Here is a 19,328-nt window from a genome sequence, read left to right on the forward strand (position 1 = left end):
TCAATGCTGAATGGGTAAGGGTTAAGCTCAACCAACATGCTTGAGTTAGTCAAATGACTAACCTTTCAGATAATTTCTCATTTTGTTAACCGATGGATGTCTTTTCGAAGTTGGATGTACTCCCACGTGCGAAAGAGTACATCCGATCTCACGCTATTGTGCACATTAGTTTTCGCAAAAGTCAATCGAAACTTTGACCCAATTACAAAAAAGGTTTTTGTCTCACTTTATATATAAAGCAACGATCATCCACAATTCGGTACAAACGTATGCTGCCATAACACACACACACACCCAAGGCATGATACATAGGCGCTGGGCGCAGCAACACCACCCCTAGCACTACAAGAGCAATTGGGGTCCTCAACCCTAAACACGCCACCGCGAAGAGATGAAGTCAGATACGACGAACCATGGACTCCAAGGCAGCATCTTCATGAAGGTTACGACACCAGAGAGCCGCCACCTCACGACCCGAGGATCAAAGTTTTCCCTGGAGGAACACGACGGGCAATGAGAGCCGCGAGGACACCCTCAAGAAGGGAGCGAGCTACGCCGCCGCTGGTCCATCCGAAGATAGATCAAGTTTTCACCCCGACCAACACTCACTGCCACCAAACGCCACACCCCCGCGACCATGTCGCCCACACAGCCATGGCCACCGGGCAGCACCAAGCCACATGCTCTACCCATGAAGCACCACGGAACCACCACCAAGGTCGCCGCCCCGGCATCCAAAACCTTGAGACCACCTCACCCGAGACCCGCCGCTACCCCAACCAAATATATGAGTGTAAAGGACCCGCCTTTCACACCCCTGGGCGCCCCAAGTGCCGAGACCCGGGATGACGAAAACTGGCCTCCATCGACCCATCATATGGCACCGGGCGTGAGACGAGCTTGGTCATGCCACTGGGCCCGAGACGAGCACGGTCCTGCTGCCAGGCGCGAGACGAGCTCGGTCCTGCTGCCGGGTGTGAGACGAGTGATGGACCGCAGCTAGGGGGAGGGCCAACACCCTTCGACAAAGATAGTGCTCGAACGACGAGCTGAGGGATCGAAGGTCGAAACGGGCCGCCTACAAACAAGCCGATACCAGAAATCCAGCCGACCCGCCGAGCTGCCATGATGCCCGCTCGGCGAATGGAAGCCACCACTCCCAGAGAGCGGAGCCACCTCGCCGCCGCCTACAGCCGGAGCAACAGCCACACCGGGCCGGTGCCCCAACCCGCGGCACCCGGTGGAAAACACCACATCCGACCGGCACGCACTGCCACCACCGCTACCAAGCCGCCCTGCGCCGGTCACCTCGCTACCAGCAGACACCACAGGACACCCAGGAATGTCAGGCCGCGTCGCCTTCAACCCTCGCCGCAGGAGCACCCCCACTCGCCAGATTCGTGCCTCCGTGTCTCGGCCTGCGCGACCCACCACCATCCGTGCCGCCTGCAACACAACCACCACCCCAACGCGCCAGCGTGATGTCGTGCCGTGGCACCCGGTGCTCGCACTGCGCCCCACCCGGCGAGAAGGACCCGCGTCGCTCCTCTGCACGCTGGGGAACCAGAAGGCCCCACCGCCGTTGGCCCGGGCGAGCTTTGCCTGGCCAGGCCCTCTGGCGGCGGCGGGAGAGGAGGAGGGAGGAGGGGGCTCGTGGGCAGCCGCGCCAGAAGCCTTCCCTGCCGTCACGCAGGGGCGGCACGGGAGGGGAAGGGTGAGTCGGGAGCCTTTGACCAAATTTATAAAGAAAATTATAGATGTCTACAATACCAAACATATAGTACTATATAAATATATATTCCATGATGAATGTAATGATATTTGTTTATATTCTTTTTATAGGCATGGTCAAGGTTTACAAAGTTTGATTAGAAAAATCTAATACGCATCACATTTTGGAACGGATGTTGGATTTAGTTTTTTAGGGATAGTTATTTGGTTTATGAAGATAGACTAGCAAAAAGGCCCGTGCGTTGCAACGGGAGAAAAAGAGACTTAACATCATAAGTAAGCATAACTCGAGGCCCCTTAGCAGACTTGCACGTACTAAATATGCAATACTTGGCAGGGAGGTAACGTTGACAATTACCTACTAACGCTGATAGTAAACTATAATATATGAATCCTAGAGGTCAAGGAAATGAGCAGTTATTTTCCCCCTGTTTATGTGCTCTGACCATGGTACTGCCGTTGTTGAAGGCATACATGTGGGCCCCGTTGTCGACAACCGCTACGGTATAAGCTCTGGCCATGATGCAGACCCTGCCACTGTCGAAGCTCTCCACCGCTGACGGATCAATCTTCATGGCGCATCATTCATGTCCAATTCTGACACAAAGTGCATGAAGTGAACAACACGAGAAATGAAATAGCTTCCCAAACTCACCAGAGTTATCAGAGATATCTTCTTTTCCTTTTCAAGATCAAATTCAAAGAAGCCTTCATTGGCTGGTGTGTATAGTCCTGGTCTCAATGAAGAACTGTGCAAAGAAAAGAAAATAATTCTCTTTACTCTTCAGACATTTTTAGATATAAATAAAGCATTAAGGAAAAAACCATAAGCATTAACCTTCTTAGATCAGAGCACATGAGTATCATGTAGTTCTGCTCTGACTTGTAACCCAGAAGTGAACAATAGTGTGCTCCTCCATGTTGTCAGAGGTTAGGACAATAAGTCCTAATGGCCGTATGCCGCCATGAACTGATGCACCCGCTTCCCGGCAGTGCTTCTCCACGTCCAAAAGTCAAGAAGGATCGAAAGGAACGGCGATGTCGATTGATGTCAGTTCAAAATCTATCTCGACATCAACCTGTTTCAAGAGAACGACGTGTCGGATTATTAGCATGCTCTGAAAAATATACAAAACACCTAAGCATGCCAGTCCTTTTGTTACCAAATATGTAAAATTTTATATAATTACTAACTTCAGAAGACCCTACATCTTTTGCTGGCCTGAAACTTTTTGAGGTAATTTTTTTGTTTGAATGACCAAGGCAAGCCTGTTTGTGTAAAGGAAAGTACCTGAAAACTGTCAGCTCCCTTAATCTCAAATAGACCTCCCTTCTTCAGCTTACAAGAGCAGACAACTAAATAACCCATTTACATAATCTAAAAAACTTTAAGCTAGCAGTCCTGTGATCACAAGTCTATTATACGCACATAGATGTGGACCAAATTTCATCGGCTAGAAGCAATATATCATGTAAATGTAGAATAAAGTGATCGAAGGTCAGAGAACCATGATATCCATCTGCCAGGAGATTGAGAGCATACAGGCTGATGAACACATCGACATTTGGCGAATTAGCCTCACTCCTTTTCAGTTTTGACGACAAAATAAGAGGAAGAAAGGTCCCAGTCTGAATATATGAAACTTACAGTCTCCACGTCGGTATCATCCAGCATCATTGGTGCAAGGTCCGAGAGCCGAACCTCCTTGGCCTCCACCTGAGTTGGATTGGACGCCTTTGCCACCTGCACGCGCATACACAGAAGAGACATGAAAACCAGACCAAATCACTTTTTTATTTATTGCATGGATGGCAGGGCAATTCTGAATATGAAGTGACTCCAGACACTTAATTCTATTGAACCATCAAAAGAGATGCCACACTTTAGTTTCTACAAAAGGCCCCTAGTCAACATATTAACATCACGGGCAATGTTTCTGAATGGCTGAAACGTTACAGTTTGGCAAAGAATTCTGAATTATAGCTGCCTGAAACCGACATGTTTCAGTGAACATCTCAAACTTGCTGGACTTGATGCCTAAGATCGTTTATAAATTCAGGTTCAAAACTATCGCATCTTAAGAGCGTTTTCTGTAGTTTTTCACTGTGCAATTATTTAGTATATTGTCAACTGAAAATAGGTGCATGAAACAGACATGTTTCTGTTTTCAACACGAATTGGTTCATTCAGATGCCCTGCCCAATATCAGTGAATAACTAAAAAGAAAAAAAATAAGCTCCTACATTCAGCAATATAAAGCTAGCATAGTTATGGCCTGCAGCCCATTGATGTTAGCCTGACTAAATTACAGATTTATTTGAGTAATAAAAAGAAGAGCACAAAAAGGAATAACAAATTCACTTAAATTTGTTAGTCAAGTCAAAACCTGCGGGAACCTGAATTTTTTTCCAGTTAAAATATATTTAGGTGCATAAGAGATACTAAAACTGTGAATTGTATAGGGTAATCTGTCTTACGAATCACTCGGGGAAAAAAGTCTTAAGATTACTTGCCAACACAATAAATAACCCTTGTGGCTATGTCCTAGTACATCATAATTCAGATCACAAGAAAAGATGGTCCAGGCCGTTCCCCTCAGAAACTCTAAACTGACTTGCATGTAGCAATCACAGAGACTACTAAATCAGTCTACAAACTTGAGCTTACAAAAATTTGCTGGTGTACTAACCATCCTCCATCAGTTTTCTCATGCTTTATAAATTAAGTAGTGTCCCTTATTTCAGTCTGGCTACAGAACAGAATCGGAGACAAGAGACAGGGGACAAACAGGGGATGTCATCCAGTGAATATGAAGGCGATACATTACCTCTGGTGTAGCCGAGGCATGCGAAATTGGACGGTTGGACAGATGGTCTTGTTCCTCCGGCGAACTCGGCACTTCCTCCTCCGGCGAACTCGACGGCGACATTGCACGTTGCGTCAAAAAAGCAATTTGGACGGGCTTTGATGGAGCTTATGGTCCAAGGACGCAATCTGATGGAGATTTTGGCCGAGGACCGCTCCTTCTTATAGCAAACAACTCAAATCCGGGTCGGGCACTCCATTGCTTGGTGTTCGAGAAGGACACGGCCTCCTATTGTCCATCCAAATCACGACATGGGAATAGCTCGTCCGAGATTGATAAGGATACGGAGGAGGCCGGAGAGGATTTGCGGCGGCGGACAGGTCACAGCGAAGCGCGCCCGCGGCCGGCGTACCCACCAGAAAATGTTTCCCGTTCGGCGACAAGGGCACCGGCGATGAACCTCTCCTGCTCCACCACCCATGAACCTCTCCTGCTCCGCTGGCACCTCCCCTGAACTTCTCCTGCTCCGCCCGCCGCGCGGCGCCTGAACCTCTGCTGCTCCGCCCGCCGCGCCGCGCCTGAACATCTTCTCTGTTTCCAACCAGCTTGCTCTTCTCGTCCTCGCGCACCTGCTTGAATCCTGACGAGGAATGAGACGGACAGTGAGCGGCAAGCAGGCCACGAGAGAGGGGGCGGCGAGGAAGAGGGGTGTACTGAAGCTGGTGGCGGCTGCCGGCAGGAGGTGGCCGTGGCGGCGGCGGAGGCTGGAGGACGCGAGCCTCGTCGCGTCCGCTCGCAGGGCCATGCCCTTCCTTCCTTGGCAGAGCGAGACGGGGGGAGAATGGGAGCACGGGAGCGTCCCCCTCCCTGGCGCTCCTTCTTCTCCTCCGCGGCTCACCGCCGCCGTGGGGCCTCCTGCCGGCGCCCCGACACGGGAGCGACTCTGCCACGCAGAGCGCTCACCTCCTTATCTTGTGCGCCGAGGCCGTGCTCCTGTGCTTCTCTTTTTTTAGTCAACTGCTCACCCGTGTGTCGAAGGATTGCTTGCTCGTCTATTTTCCTTTTTACCCAGGCCCAAGCGACCAAGCCCGTGAGCGAAAGAACGTTCTAATAAGGAATTTTGACAAAAATCTTTAGTGCGTACCCCAAATTAGTACCACCTTGTTTATATTACGATTTTGTAAAAGCGTATTATGACATGAAAAGAAAACGTATTGTTACGGTGAACCCACGGAGTCAATCCGTGCTTTATTATTATAAGGAGAGATTGTCGTGTAACGGTGCAAGTTATCGGATGACTAGTCTTAGTAGTAGTAAACGTGTCCTTCCCCGCAAAATAAAAAATAAAAAATCAAACATGTCCTGATTAAATTTATTTCTTAGAAAATCAAGTGGATTGTATTTCTCCGAGTTTCCCAGCTGCTCGCTCTGTCGCGTACTCGTTAAGATTTGTCTCTCATCCACCACCACCAGGCCACACACATGTGGACGGGCTGACAGCAAAACCACCAGACTCCTGCGGTCCGTCTACTCCCCACGCACCCCACCATCCATCCGCCTGCTCCACCGGTGGCTTGGATTGCCACGTCCAGCTTTTTATGCTGTAGTCCATCCGAGGACATATCTGAAATTTCCACAGAGTTGGCGGGGCTGGCTGCTCGCCACGGACGGGGCGTGGATTCAAAATTGGGTCGAAGCGGCTGGATTGGGTCGGGATGGGGACACAGTGGGTCATGATTCACGCGTCGCCGAATTAATAAGGCGTAGTGGGTGCTGCGTACAACATTTATATCGAGAAAAGTGAATTAAACCTTGCTAGAAAGAGAGACTTGTGACTGCAAATACAAAAATGAACATGATTTCACGCGCATCTACGTGAATAGTAAATTTGATAATATACTTGATTTAAAAAAATCTAAAGTTTTGGGGTATCAAACTTGGTCGACCATTCTACTCATGTGTGAAGTTTCGTGAAGTATTGGCACTGATGATATACTTATTGAAGAAAATACAATGGAGACCTTACTAGTTTTTTTAATATGCTTCGATTTTGTCATTTCTTCTTAGAATACCATATATGTCGTTTATTCATGAAACTTCATACATGGGTATACCAGTCGACTAGGCATGTTACAAAAAACATTCGCCTTTTTAATTTATTTTTCTAGTATTTTTCCAAATTTACTATTTTTTTTTTTTAAGTTTTTGAATTTACTATTCATAAGGGGTGCGCATACAATCATGTTCCCATAATCCGTGTCCAGCTTGTGGTGTTCAAAAAAGAAAAGGAGGTTGCGATGCATTAGGCTAGAGCAACTCTAGCGTGATCATATCAGACCGACTGGCATAATAACCATCGAAATAGGGGCTACAAAAAACTGTGGCGGTCGCTGCATGGTATATTTGGTGGGAGAGAAGAGAAAAAAAGAAGGAAGTTAGGGTCAAACCTCCATCAAGCACAACTTTTGCAATGAGTGTGATAACAGCAAATTCCATTGTGAAGACCCCTCACCATCACGAGAGCAAATTCCATTGGGAGAAACCTCCTGTAGGCACGTACAAAATGAACACAGATGCGGATGTTCTTCGGAACAGTAGGGGAGAAGCTTTGGCGGGGGTAGCCGAAGTGTTTGATCACGCATCTAACCCTGCAGCGGAGGCTATGGCAATTCGGAGGGGCCTCCAACTATTACAGGATATTGCTTGCTCCAGAGTTATCGTGGAAGCTGATAGTTTGGAGATCATCAATACATGTAATGGAGTCAGTGATGTTTTGGCACCATATTCAGCTATCATGGCAAATTGCTTCCAAATTGCTCATGGAATATCATCTATTCGATTTCAGTACTATCCTAGGGAAGCCAATGGCTTGACACATTTTTAGCAAGACATGCTCGTGACAATAATACAATGTATTTGTGGGATAATGATCCACCTCCATTTTTATTATCCATGTACTGAATGATGTAACTCTGTCGTTTTCGCAATAAAGTGCAAGAGGCTTTTCACTTCAATTTCTTTTTGAAATAGTGACTTTAGCCTAAAGTGGCACTCTAATAGGGTGCTCATATGCCTTTTGATCGCCATAATTTATGTAACGCTTCATATACGGTTGAAAGTGCAACTAACCCCCGGGTGATTTTGGTAATTCGTAACAACATATAGCTCATTGAACTAATATCCATTCAAGATAAATATTTCAGGAAGTTCAATGAATGGCATGGCATGGACTAGAGATGTGGACGCCTCAAAACGCTAAGGACAAATATTGGCAAAAGCTTAAGACTCTTCATCTTTATTTTAGTGATCCAAAATCACATTGAGTCCATAGGAAAGCCAATACTATTAAAAGGCACTGGTACAACGTCGTGCTATACAAACGGTTTTTAACCCCTTTCCGCAGTGGTGTTTTGAACCATCGTCAAGTGAGTGACTGCGATAGGGGGTCCTTCCCTCACAACCTAGAAACCGTCGGGGATAGGGAGCCTTGATGCATACAGTTGTCCCTATAAAACTGTTTTTGATATCTCAAATATTCCAAATGCTTCATCCTTTCTACTCATTTGTGCTCGCATTGCCATCACAGTCGGAGCTATGTGGTTTTACCTAAAACCAAGCGCAGTCCAGGCACGGGATTTTTTCAGGCACGTAACAAACTTGCTCTACGTTTATGATGCCTAGCACATCACAAACAGTTCATGATTGTAAACCGTGTACGATAGGTCGACAATCACACACATTTAGTTTTCCCGCTCTGTTTGTGATATTGTCTGTCATCACATACGCTTGCAAACGGCAACTATGTGCATGGTTATACACATTTCTTCTCCATGAACCGTGTCAAATTATGATGTATATCACACGCGCTATGCTTTATAGACTGTGTGCGCCGTAATGACCTGCAGACCGTAATTTCACCCTAATTTAATTGTTGTTATTTAAAATTGTACCTAATTTAAATTTGAAAGTAGGCTATAGCTTTATTCATATCCATCAGGTTCAAACAACCAATGCATTATTTGATTCACAGGTACATATGTTCAAGAATTACATAAGCACCAAATAAAGAATGATGAACCAGGGTTGTATACTTGTACTATTACAGATGGTAAAGAAAGAGGAGAGAGACATTCTGGTTGCTAAACAAGGTGAAGCGGAATGGCCCTATTGTGCTCTCCTCGATGCAGAAGGCACGCACGACTCTAGTCGAACCCCCTGTGATGGTCAGCCGCCAATCATGTAGTTTGAGAGGTAATCTTGAGTAAACTGCTTCAGGATCCACTACAAAGGAAAAAAGATTCAGACATTGTCATCTAACACAACTCATTATGGGCAGTAAAAAGAAGGCTATAGAGTTTTTACTTACCATCCTGAAGTTCACTGTTGTCTTGCATAAAGTGTAAACAAATAGTTCGATTGACATCTTTTGACCCATTTTAATAACAATCTTTATCAATTTTCTCACTTGATGCTAGTTTATGAATATCTCATTGTCCCATACGCAGAAAGTGTCGAAGTTTGGATATTTGGTAATGGCATATGTACCTAAGAGCACCAAATTAATATAGAAGCTAAACAAAAATTGTAAAATGATGTAGTACAACACTCCCTCCATCCCCTTATATAAGATCTTATTACATGTGTATCTAGACATCATCAGAATATTAAGGTAACACCCTTCCTTGTTGCGTTGTAGCCTGGGATTGCATATTTAATCATTCAGTACAATGCATGTTGCTATGTAGCCTCAAACATATTAAATACGACCCTAGTTAACCTATCGATAAATGTGTTATAGATATATTCAGTGAAACGTCCGATTCGATGATTAATCCCTTATCAGCCCCTAGGCTATATGGTACCAGCTACCGATACCCTGAACAGTGAGTATAATAAGCAATGCGATGAAACTAACATTGATGGAAAACAACACTATTCTCAATATTGTCCTGTATGAATACATATAAAGGTATGTTAAGCACAACAGGCTAAATATCAACCAAATATATCCATGGTAGACAACATAATCTACAAATGATAGCTCCAGTGTGCAGGTTTAAGCACGCTAGTTAAGCAAAACAAGAAGTGGAAAGGTATGTTAACTGCAACAGGCATAACATTTAAAAACAAACAAATATAGTCATTCAAACTGATATTGTGCAGGTCTAAAGTACACTAGTTATTGTTAAAAAAACAAAAAGGCATGTTAACTGCAACATCTTTAACAACAACCAAATATCATAATTCATAATTATATTGTTGAAACTCTTATTGATGAAATTAAACTGCATGGCAAATAATTGCACATATAAAGCATCACATTGTGAAGAACTGAAATAAACAAGTCATAAGGCTATCTCTAGCCGATCCTTTAAAAGTTAATGGACTAAAACCCTTAGTGGATATATAGGCCAAATTTTATCCACCACCGGTGGTAGTTACCACCACTTGAGTTTTCTATGTTGTATGTAGTATCTATAAAATCAAAAAGTATGTATACGTAGTATGTACTATATAAAAATGTTTAGGTAGTATATATACTACTTTTTTGGTAATATGTATCGTATTTTCAGTATGCTCTTTTTATGTATAAATATGTATGTATTTCATAAATATAATAAAAATCATGGGTTAACCTGCAATTTTTTCATGTGACCCACTTTGGAGTATATTGTATATAGTATATGAACATACTTAAAAAGATAAAGTAGAATACATACTACCACATGGTAGTATATGAGACATTTGTGCTAACTACCCCCAGGTGGTAGGATGGATTTTTGGCCGTTTCTAGTCGATGCCCTAAACTTAACATTGTAAACTTCAATTTGATCAAGTTCAAAGCAAGTTCAACCAAAAGTAGCATGCATTCAAACATAAACATAGATAGTTTTGCATAACCGAACATAAAACATAAATTTAAACTAAACTAAACTACTTTCGGTCGAAGTTGAGGTCGAGCCAATCTCTCCTTGTCAGGTACGGTGTGCCGCGAGCCGGGTCCAGGCTGGTGCCATCGTCGGGGTCGTTGGGGAAGACACTCCTCCACTCGTCGACGTTGATCTCCTCATCCTCGCTGCCTTCGCACCGCCGTCCTCGCCGCCCTCCGCGCCGCCATCCTCGCCGCCTTCAACCTCATCATCACAAGAGAGCACGATAACCTCGCCGCCATCCTCGCTGCCTTCGACCTCGTCATCAGAGGAGAGCACGATAACCTCACCGCCCTCCGCGCCGGCAAAGATCATCCGCTCCGCCTTCACGAGCTCCGGGGGCTACCGGCGGAGCTCTTGCATGTAGGCCTCGGCGGCGACCTCGGTCTCGAGGCACTCCCACGCCTAGCCGTCATCTTGCACCATAGCCGAGCTCACCACCCATAGCTCCGGCAGTACGAGGTCGACCGGACATGTGGCGAAGGGGAAATTGAGCCTAGCCACCGCGCCGTGGTAGCGGACCTGCCAACGGTCGTACTCCATGGGCGCGAGCTCGGCCATGTGGAAACTACCGAGCCACCGGCGGGTGTGGGTCTCTCGATCCATAATCTCGGTGACCCACGTCCCCCACCGCCGCTGTCGGACCCCGAGGTAGGACCTCGTCGGCAGTCGGGCCCGAGGAAGGACGTGGAAGTCCTCAAACCCGCGTAGGGGCGCGACGGCGAGCGTATCGGGCGACCGGCGATGGCAGATTGACAAAGATCCCATGAAGGATGACGGGGACACCTCGGTGGCCACCTCGCCGCATCAGGCGAAGAGACCACGATAAATCTCTTTTGGGCCATTGGCTCCTCGAGATCCACGGCACACGGGCAGAGGTTGAGGATGGAGGCGGCGGCGATGGTTTCGAGCGAGGGAGGGGTGGTGTGTGTCTTTGTGAGCGGAGGTTTTGGGGGTGTGTGTGGAGGGGGGGCAAGGTGGTGTTTGAGGAAATACCGCAGAAATTGAAAATTTTACTAGGCAGGAGTAAAATGCCGGGCTACTGAAAATTTGGATCAAGGGCAGGCAGATATTTTTGAGATTGCGAGGCATGCAGAGGCGGGAGTAAAATGAGGGGCTACTGAAAATTTGGGTCAAGGGCGGGCAGATTGCGAGGGATGCAGAGGCAGGACTAACAAGGCGAAGCTACTGAAAATTTGAATCAAGGGATTGAAGCGGAGTGGGAGTAACAGACTTCGTACACGGTCCACACATACTAATCGTGTGCTATCAAACATAAAAACCCTCCAGGCGGTAGATATTTTCGAGATTACAAGGCAGTAGATATTTTCGAGAGCGGGAGGTAAGCATCATGGAGCCGAATCTACTGTGCTGATGTGAGTGACTGCAGGGGCACGTGCGTGGCACACGGGTAGTCTGGATGAACCGTGTATGTTGTGTCCCCAATCACGGACGATTTCTGCATCCAACTCGTGTGATGTTTATAAATTTGGCAAAAAGAATAACCCGAGAAAGGTTCAGAACATGAACACACTTGCATGTGACCAAATATATCTATGAGAAGGGTGGTTTGATGTTCGAATACCCAATGCACAACTTTGATGTGGCACCTGCCGCACAAAAGCACAGTATTCCTAGTCAGCCACCCCTATGAACCCCACTTCATGTCGGCGGTAAGGGAATCCTAGCTACCAATGCATGCCCCCAAATAGCTAGGTCTGAAATCTCACCCTACCGTAACACAAAACCTATAGGAGTCCATCATATATATAGTCAAACTTCCCCTTTCGCTTTCCGACAAAGGTGGACCATGTGCCGACCCAAAAATGTGTGTTTCGTGGCGCGAGATGGGTGAGACCACATACGAACCACCTGCGGGTGGCCCTACTATATGTATGAAAAGGGTGTGGTGTGATATTTAACTACCATTCACAACTTTGATGTGGCACATGTGCCTCGCAAATTAACCGTACTTCCCCGACTTCACGGAGGTTGCAGGTAGTGCGAAGTAGCCCCCCCCCTCACACACACATGTTGTGGGGAGGGCATCTCACCAAGACGTACTGTAACATGGACCAAGCAGAATCAAACTTGGTCGTACAACCTCTCCCGCTCGTAGTTGGTCAAAGTGATGGACATCCACATGGCCCCGCAAAATGGGCTAGCTTGTCGCTGATAACCTTGTGAGGGAGTATTGTATGAAGACAAACCCGCTCTGTGCATGTGGCCCAAGTATGTATATGGAAGTGGTATGTGTGGTGTTTGAATACCCAATGCGCAAATTTGATGTGGCACCATGCTTTGGAACCGTAAAATCCCCACACTGAGCGAGGGTTCACGACACGTAGCATGCACTCAAACCTAATTAGGCTTGGAGGGATGGCAGTTTTGCCCATGGGTGTGGTACCGCGGGTACCCTACCCGAAAACAATGGGTATGGGCAAGACTTGAAGAGATTTTCTACCCACGGGTAATGGGTACCCATACACGCAAAATATACGGGTAGGGCATGGGTAAGAAATTGTGCGCATGGGTAACCCAATGGATACCCAGAAAAATTTGATAAAGGAAAATAACTCCTATAACATGTGGGGTTAATATCCAACTCATATGGTCCAACCCTAAATCTCGTATTCCTTAAACAAGTCATAGCTCATAGGCTCATAATCACCTGCTCGCCACTCCTCATACGTCCTATGTGACTCCTCAAAAAGATGAAATATCGACTCTTCGCTACCAGACTCTTGTCGAACACTCGATCTAGTGATCCCCAATTCCCACCACCGCCTTCCATTACGTCGGCCTTCCACCAACTGCTACTCATACTCCCTTGATGCCTCCAAGATGCCACCCACTGGAGGAGGCCACATACATGCTATACTACTCTACCATGATCACTTGAATTTTGAACTCATTTCTCTACCTCTTAAGAATTTGAATGCTATATATTGTACCCAATGGATACCCATTGGGTATAGGATACCCGATGGGTATGGGCATGGGTGTCAGTTTATACCCATGGGTATTGAAGTGGGTGGGTATAAAAAGTTTTTATGGGTATGGGTTTGGGTAGAAGGAGGTTGTACCCGCCCATAATCTACCCATTGCCATCCCTTAGGTCACCTACTTTACGGTAACTCGAAGCAAAGAAGAAGAATCCACCCTGGTAACCTTTCTCGTCATTGGTCGAAATGATAGACGTCCACACGGGCCCACGAATATATATAGGCTTGCCGCCCATAACCAAGCGAGTGAGAGTGTGTCCAAAGACAACCATTGCATGCGTGTGTCCGGAACATATTTATGGGTGTGTGTGATGCATGCATATGTGTTGAATACCCGGCTCAATGCACAACATTGATGTGGTGCATGCGTTGAAAATCGCAGAGGTCCCCACATAGAGCAAGAGGTTCATGACGTGTCGTGTGCTCGCCCCCCCCCTTTGATCCAGATATGAGTGAGCATGACTTATTATTGTTGACATCACCCTTGAGGTGAATACGTTGGGAGGCGAACCTATAAGCCCCTATCTTTCTGTGTGTCCGGTTGAAACTTTTTGCTCATGGGTATACGGTGACTGTTAGCAATCATGGAATATTAAATGATGGTTGAGTATGTGGACTTGCCAAAAGGCTCCGATACAAGACCCTTCCAGAAAAGATGATGAATTGTAGTTGCAAAGTTGACTGAGAACATAGTTTGTTGGTTTTCAATAGAGTTTATGCTTTTACTTCGATGTTGTGATGAATTGTTACTTGCTCATGAGAAGTTATGTGATAAAGTTATGTCTGTATTTTGTTTTTATCGACACCTCTCTCTCTAAGCATGTGGACATGTTTTTCGACATCGGTGTTTCGCTTGAGGGCAAGCAAGGTCTAAGCTCGGGGGAGTTGATATGTCCATTTTGCATCATGTTTTCCTATTGTTATTTATAATTATTTTATCCATAATAATTCTTTATGGAGTAATTGTAATGTCTTTTCTCTCATAATATACAAGGTTTACACAAAAGAGGGAGAATACCGGCAGCTGGTATTCTGGACCTGAAAAAGCTACGTCGGAGATACCTATTATATACATCTCCAAACAAGCTGAAAATTTACGGAGAATTATTTTGGAATATATGAAGAATAGTAGAGAAAATAACTACCGGAGGGGGGCACCTAGTGACCACAAGACACCAGGGTGCGCCAGGCCCCCAGGCGCGCCCTGGTGGGTTGTGGCCAGCCCGACCCATCTCCGGTGCCCATCTTCTAGTATATAAGTCATTTTGACCTAGAAAAAATAAGGAGAGGACTTTTGGGACTGAGCGTCGCCATCTTGAGGCAGAACTTGGGCAAGAGCACTTTTGCCCTCCGGCGAAGCGACTTCGCGAGGGGAACTTCCCTCCCGGAGGGGGAAATCAAAGCCATCGTCATCACCAACAACCCTCTCATCTTTGGGAGGGAAATCTCCATCAACATCCTCAATAGCACCAACTCCTCTCAAACCCTAGTTCATCTCTTGTGTTTAATCTTTGTATCAGAACCTCAGATTGGTACCTGTGGTGACTAGTAATGTTGATTACATCTGGTAATTGGTTACTATATGGTTTATTTGGTGCAAGATTATATGCTCAGCTCCATTATGCTATTTAATACCCCTCTGATCTTGAGCATGAATATCATTTGTGAGTAGTTACTTTTGTTCTTGAGGTCACGGGAGAAGTCGTGTTGCAAGTAATCATGTGAGCTTGATATGTGTTTGATGTTTTGATGATATGTATGTTGTGATTCCCTTAGTGGTGTCATGTGAACGTCGACTACATGGCACTCCACCATATTTGGGCCTAAGGGAATGCATCATGGAGTAATTATTAGATGATGGGTTGCTAGAGTGACAGAAGCTTAAACCCTAGTTTATGTGTTACTTCGTAAGGGACCGATTTGGATCCAAATGTTTAATGCTATAGTTAGATTTTATCTTAATACTTTTCTCATAGTTGCGGATGCTTGCGAGGGGGTTAATCATAAGTGGGAGGCTTGTTCAAATAAGAACAGCACCCAAGCACCAGTCCACCCACATATCAAATTATCAAAGTAGCGAAAGCGAACGCAAATCAAACCAACATAATGAAAGTGACTTGATGAAATTCACGTGTGCCCACAAGAACACTTTGCTTATTATAAGAGACCGTTTTGGCATGTCCCTTGCCAGAAAAGGATTGGGCTACCTTGCTGCACTTTATTTACCGATACTGTTACTTGTCCGTGACAAATTATCTTGCTATCAAACAACCTGTTACCGACTATTTCAGTGCTTGCAGAAAATACCTTGTTGAAAACCTCTTATCATTTCCTTCAGCTCCTCGTTGGGTTCGACACTCTTACTTATTGAAAGGACTATGATTGACCCCCTATACTTGTGGGTCATCATAGCCCGGAGCCTCCCCAAACCACCGAAACACATCCAGGGATGCACGCCTTCCTCCTCCTCGTCTAGGTGGAGTCCCGCAAGCTGGATCGTCGTGGAACCTCGCCATCGTCCTATTCTTCTCCGGCTTCGACCACCACTCTGTGCCATCGATCCACCGCGACCGCTGCCTCCCCGCCTTCGTCGAGCCATCGCCGCACCCTCTGTGAAGCCCTTCGTCGACCCCTCTCTTCCCCCTTCCGCCTCCCCGCCGTAGACGCTGCCTTAAGTGCCCGCGCCCTCCTAGTCGCGCCCTCTCACTGATGACTGCACCATACCTTGCCTCCGTGCGCGCCTGCCCGCACCTCGCGTGGCCGCATGCACCTGGCCGCTGTCGGTGTCAAAACCGGCGGATCTCGGGTAGGGGTCCCGAACTGTGCGTCAAGGATTGATGGTAACAGGAGACAGGGGCCATGATGTTTACCCAGGTTCGGGCCCTCTCTATGGAGGTAATACCCTACGTCCTGCTTGATTGATATTGATGAGTATGAGTGTTACAAGAGTTGATCTACCACGAGATCGAGAGGGCTAAACCCTAGAAGCCTAGCCTATATGACTATGATAATGAATATATCCTTTCCGGACTAACCCCTCCGGTTTATATAGACACCGGGGGGGTCTAGGGTTTACATAGGGTCGGTTACATAAGAAGGAATCTTCATAATCGGTTGCCAAGCTTGTCTTCAACGCCAAGGAGAGTCCAATCCAGACATAGGTACAATATTCGACCTTCATATCTTCACAGCCCATCAGTTCGACCCATGGATAACAGGCCGGACGCCCGAGGACCCCTTAGTCCAGGACTCCCTCAGTAGCCCCTGAACCCGGCTTCAATGAGGAGGAGTCCAGCACGCTGCTTGTCTTCGGCATTGCAAGGCGGGTTCCCCCTTCTGAACTCCTAGTTAATCTTCAGATGTAATGATTGTATCCGGGCTTGTATGCACAACCGTAGAGGATATAATATTTCATGGGTTCAACCCACCGACCACTTTTTGGTAATATGACCCCACGCCTGCCCGGCCTTTGCTTGCGAACTGTTTTAGCTGGCCCGTCACCCCACGTCCCAGGACGTGGCCTTATTGGCGCATCTTATCCAAACGGAGATCGTGCCTCCCTTTTTTAGGGGATTCCTGTCGACCCGCACATGGGCAACCCAACCGTCGCTTGGGCACAACTCCTTGGAAACAAGCAAGTTTTTGAGGCCCGAGAGGAGACGTTTGATATTTGCAACCTTTATATAGGGGTACAAACCCGTCTTTTTCTTCCACACTTGCCTCTTCCTCAACCCCTGCTACCCCGAGTTCCAACACCCAGGTTACGGTCGCCACCAGCCCCAATCATGTCCGGATCTAGCCGTCAAGGCCGGTGGGTAGCTTCTCTGTTACGGAGGAAGATATCGCAAAGCTTCGGGCGGCGAGGTACCTGACTCCTGAAATCCATCATCGGCTTCCTGCCGAGGGGCAGGTTATTCCCACCCCCAGATCCGGCAAGAGGGTTGTGTTCGTGTCCCACTTACTCCACGGGTTAGGGTTTGCACTTAACCCCTTCGTCCGAGGGCTCATGTTCTATTACGGGCTTGACTTCCACGATTTGGCCCCGGACTCTATTCTTCTTATCTTGACGTTTATTGTTACGTGCGAAGCCCTCGTCTGAACTCCTCCGCACTTCGGCTTGTGGCTCAAGACCTTTGATGTAAAGCCGCGAGTGGTAGAGGGGGAGTAGGCCAAGTGCGGCGGCGCTACAGTGAGCAAGCTTGCTAGCGCCGTTTGGCTGAAAGGATCCTTCGCCAAATCTTCCGATCTGTGGCAGCAGGGGTGGTTCTATATCACCGAGCCCCGCAGCTCCAAGTGGGCGACCGCGCCCGCATTTTGACTCAGCCCTCCAACTCAACTTGCATCGTGGATTAATAAGGGGCTAGACTGGGGATTAACGAATGATGTGCGAACTCTGCAAAGTCGCATCTGAAGCCTCATTGAGAGGGACATAGACGTAGCCAGCGTTCGTTCATATAATGCTAGTTCGTCAGACCCTGCCGTGCCAGCAACGGCCTCTCCGCCTATGGGAGTTCAATCCAGAAGGGCCACAGACTCTTCAGAACTTCTTCGGCACAACACATGAAGGAATGTGGAGATTAGTCTTCGGGAAACAAAGGCAATGGCCGGACACCACCGAAGATGTCGGCCTTGACTGCAACCATCCGGACACCCCAGTAAGTACTCGTTTACCAAATACTTCATAATCAAATACCCAGTGGCAAGATACCAACAATATCATCCTTTTTCAAGGCTGTATAAAGAAGGTGGAATTGATTAGGTGTCCGGCTCCCCTTCCCGAGGACTCAGCTACTCCTGTGTTGACAAGGATGCTGGCCTCGGTGCCATACCAGGCACCGGTAGGGGAGGGCGAAAAGATCCAAGATGACCTTGGTTCCGGAGGTAAGTCGGACACTGAATCCGGAAAAATCGACCTTTCCTCGCCCGAAGACGGAGGCGGAAAAGGACCCAGTATCCCTTCTCCGAACAGGAGGAAAAGGGCCGCCTCCGAAGATGGGGAGGGGCGGTCTCCCAAGAAGGGCAAGATGCCACCGTCGACCGGCTTGGGTTTGGAAAGCGATGCCGTTGAGCAGCTCCAACAAGGGGACAAGCCCTCGGCCTAACCATAAGAGAATTCGGAGTACTTTGATAGTGTTCCGCTCCATTATTGTTACCAAAGATACACGTAATGCATTTATGCATTTTTACAGGTCGGCACAGGATTGTTCGGGGCGATCCTCTTCTTCGGGGAGTCTCCTCCCAGAGATGATGGAGAGCGAGACGCCTCCTCCGGCCTCCTCGCCCAATAAGGCGGATGACTCTGAAGTGTCATAGTGGAGGGCCCCTTTAAACCGGGGGGCAGAAGAGGCAGTGCCCAAAGGTGGATCTCTGACCATCCGGGATTCTAGGGCTGATGATAACCGAAGCCCCGGCCTCTCTGGTTCACAGCCGCCAGAAATTTTGAAGACGGGTGAGCCAATTACTTCAAAGGATGATTGTGCTTTTGGGGCAGCCTCGGGGAACCCAGAGACTCCGGATATATTGCAGGACATGTTGCAGAAAGCATCTGTCTCGGGGGAACAACGTACCTTGATGGGTACAGTGATTGAGAAGATTTCGTCCGCGAAGAGCGGATTAAATGAAGCCTTCATGAGCCTACTGAAGGGCTTCGAGGTTTGCAACCTAATGTTTTAAGCTATGTTTCATTTACAAAGATGCGCCTGTGTATAGGTAGTAGTCCCTAATACTCGGGTTGGCTTCCGCTGGGAAGCAAAACGGAGGATCGAAAAGGACTATTTGAGGACTAACCTGATCAACTCTTAACACAGGCTTCTTCTCCCTTGGCCGCTTCCCAGACTATGGAAATTGCCGATTTG

The 19,328-nt window shown here is 47.2% G+C and overlaps 1 protein-coding gene across 1 annotated transcript; it reads right to left on the reverse strand.

Moving 5' to 3' along the window:
* Positions 1–3,230: 3,230 nt before the first annotated feature.
* LOC123101285 (2-methoxy-6-polyprenyl-1,4-benzoquinol methylase, mitochondrial-like) lies at positions 3,231–5,536 on the reverse strand. The gene is made up of 4 exons (XM_044522803.1): positions 5,253–5,536; positions 5,024–5,178; positions 3,380–3,475; positions 3,231–3,251 (listed from the first exon to the last, which is right to left on the reverse strand). The coding sequence occupies exons 1-4, from the start codon at positions 5,341–5,343 to the stop codon at positions 3,231–3,233; spliced, it is 363 nt and encodes a 120-aa protein (XP_044378738.1). The 5' UTR covers positions 5,344–5,536.
* Between the last annotated feature and the right edge of the window lie 13,792 nt (positions 5,537–19,328).

The sequence above is a fragment of the Triticum aestivum genome, chromosome 5A (assembly GCF_018294505.1).
Source record: "Triticum aestivum cultivar Chinese Spring chromosome 5A, IWGSC CS RefSeq v2.1, whole genome shotgun sequence".
NCBI classification, from domain to species: Eukaryota; Viridiplantae; Streptophyta; class Magnoliopsida; order Poales; family Poaceae; genus Triticum; species Triticum aestivum.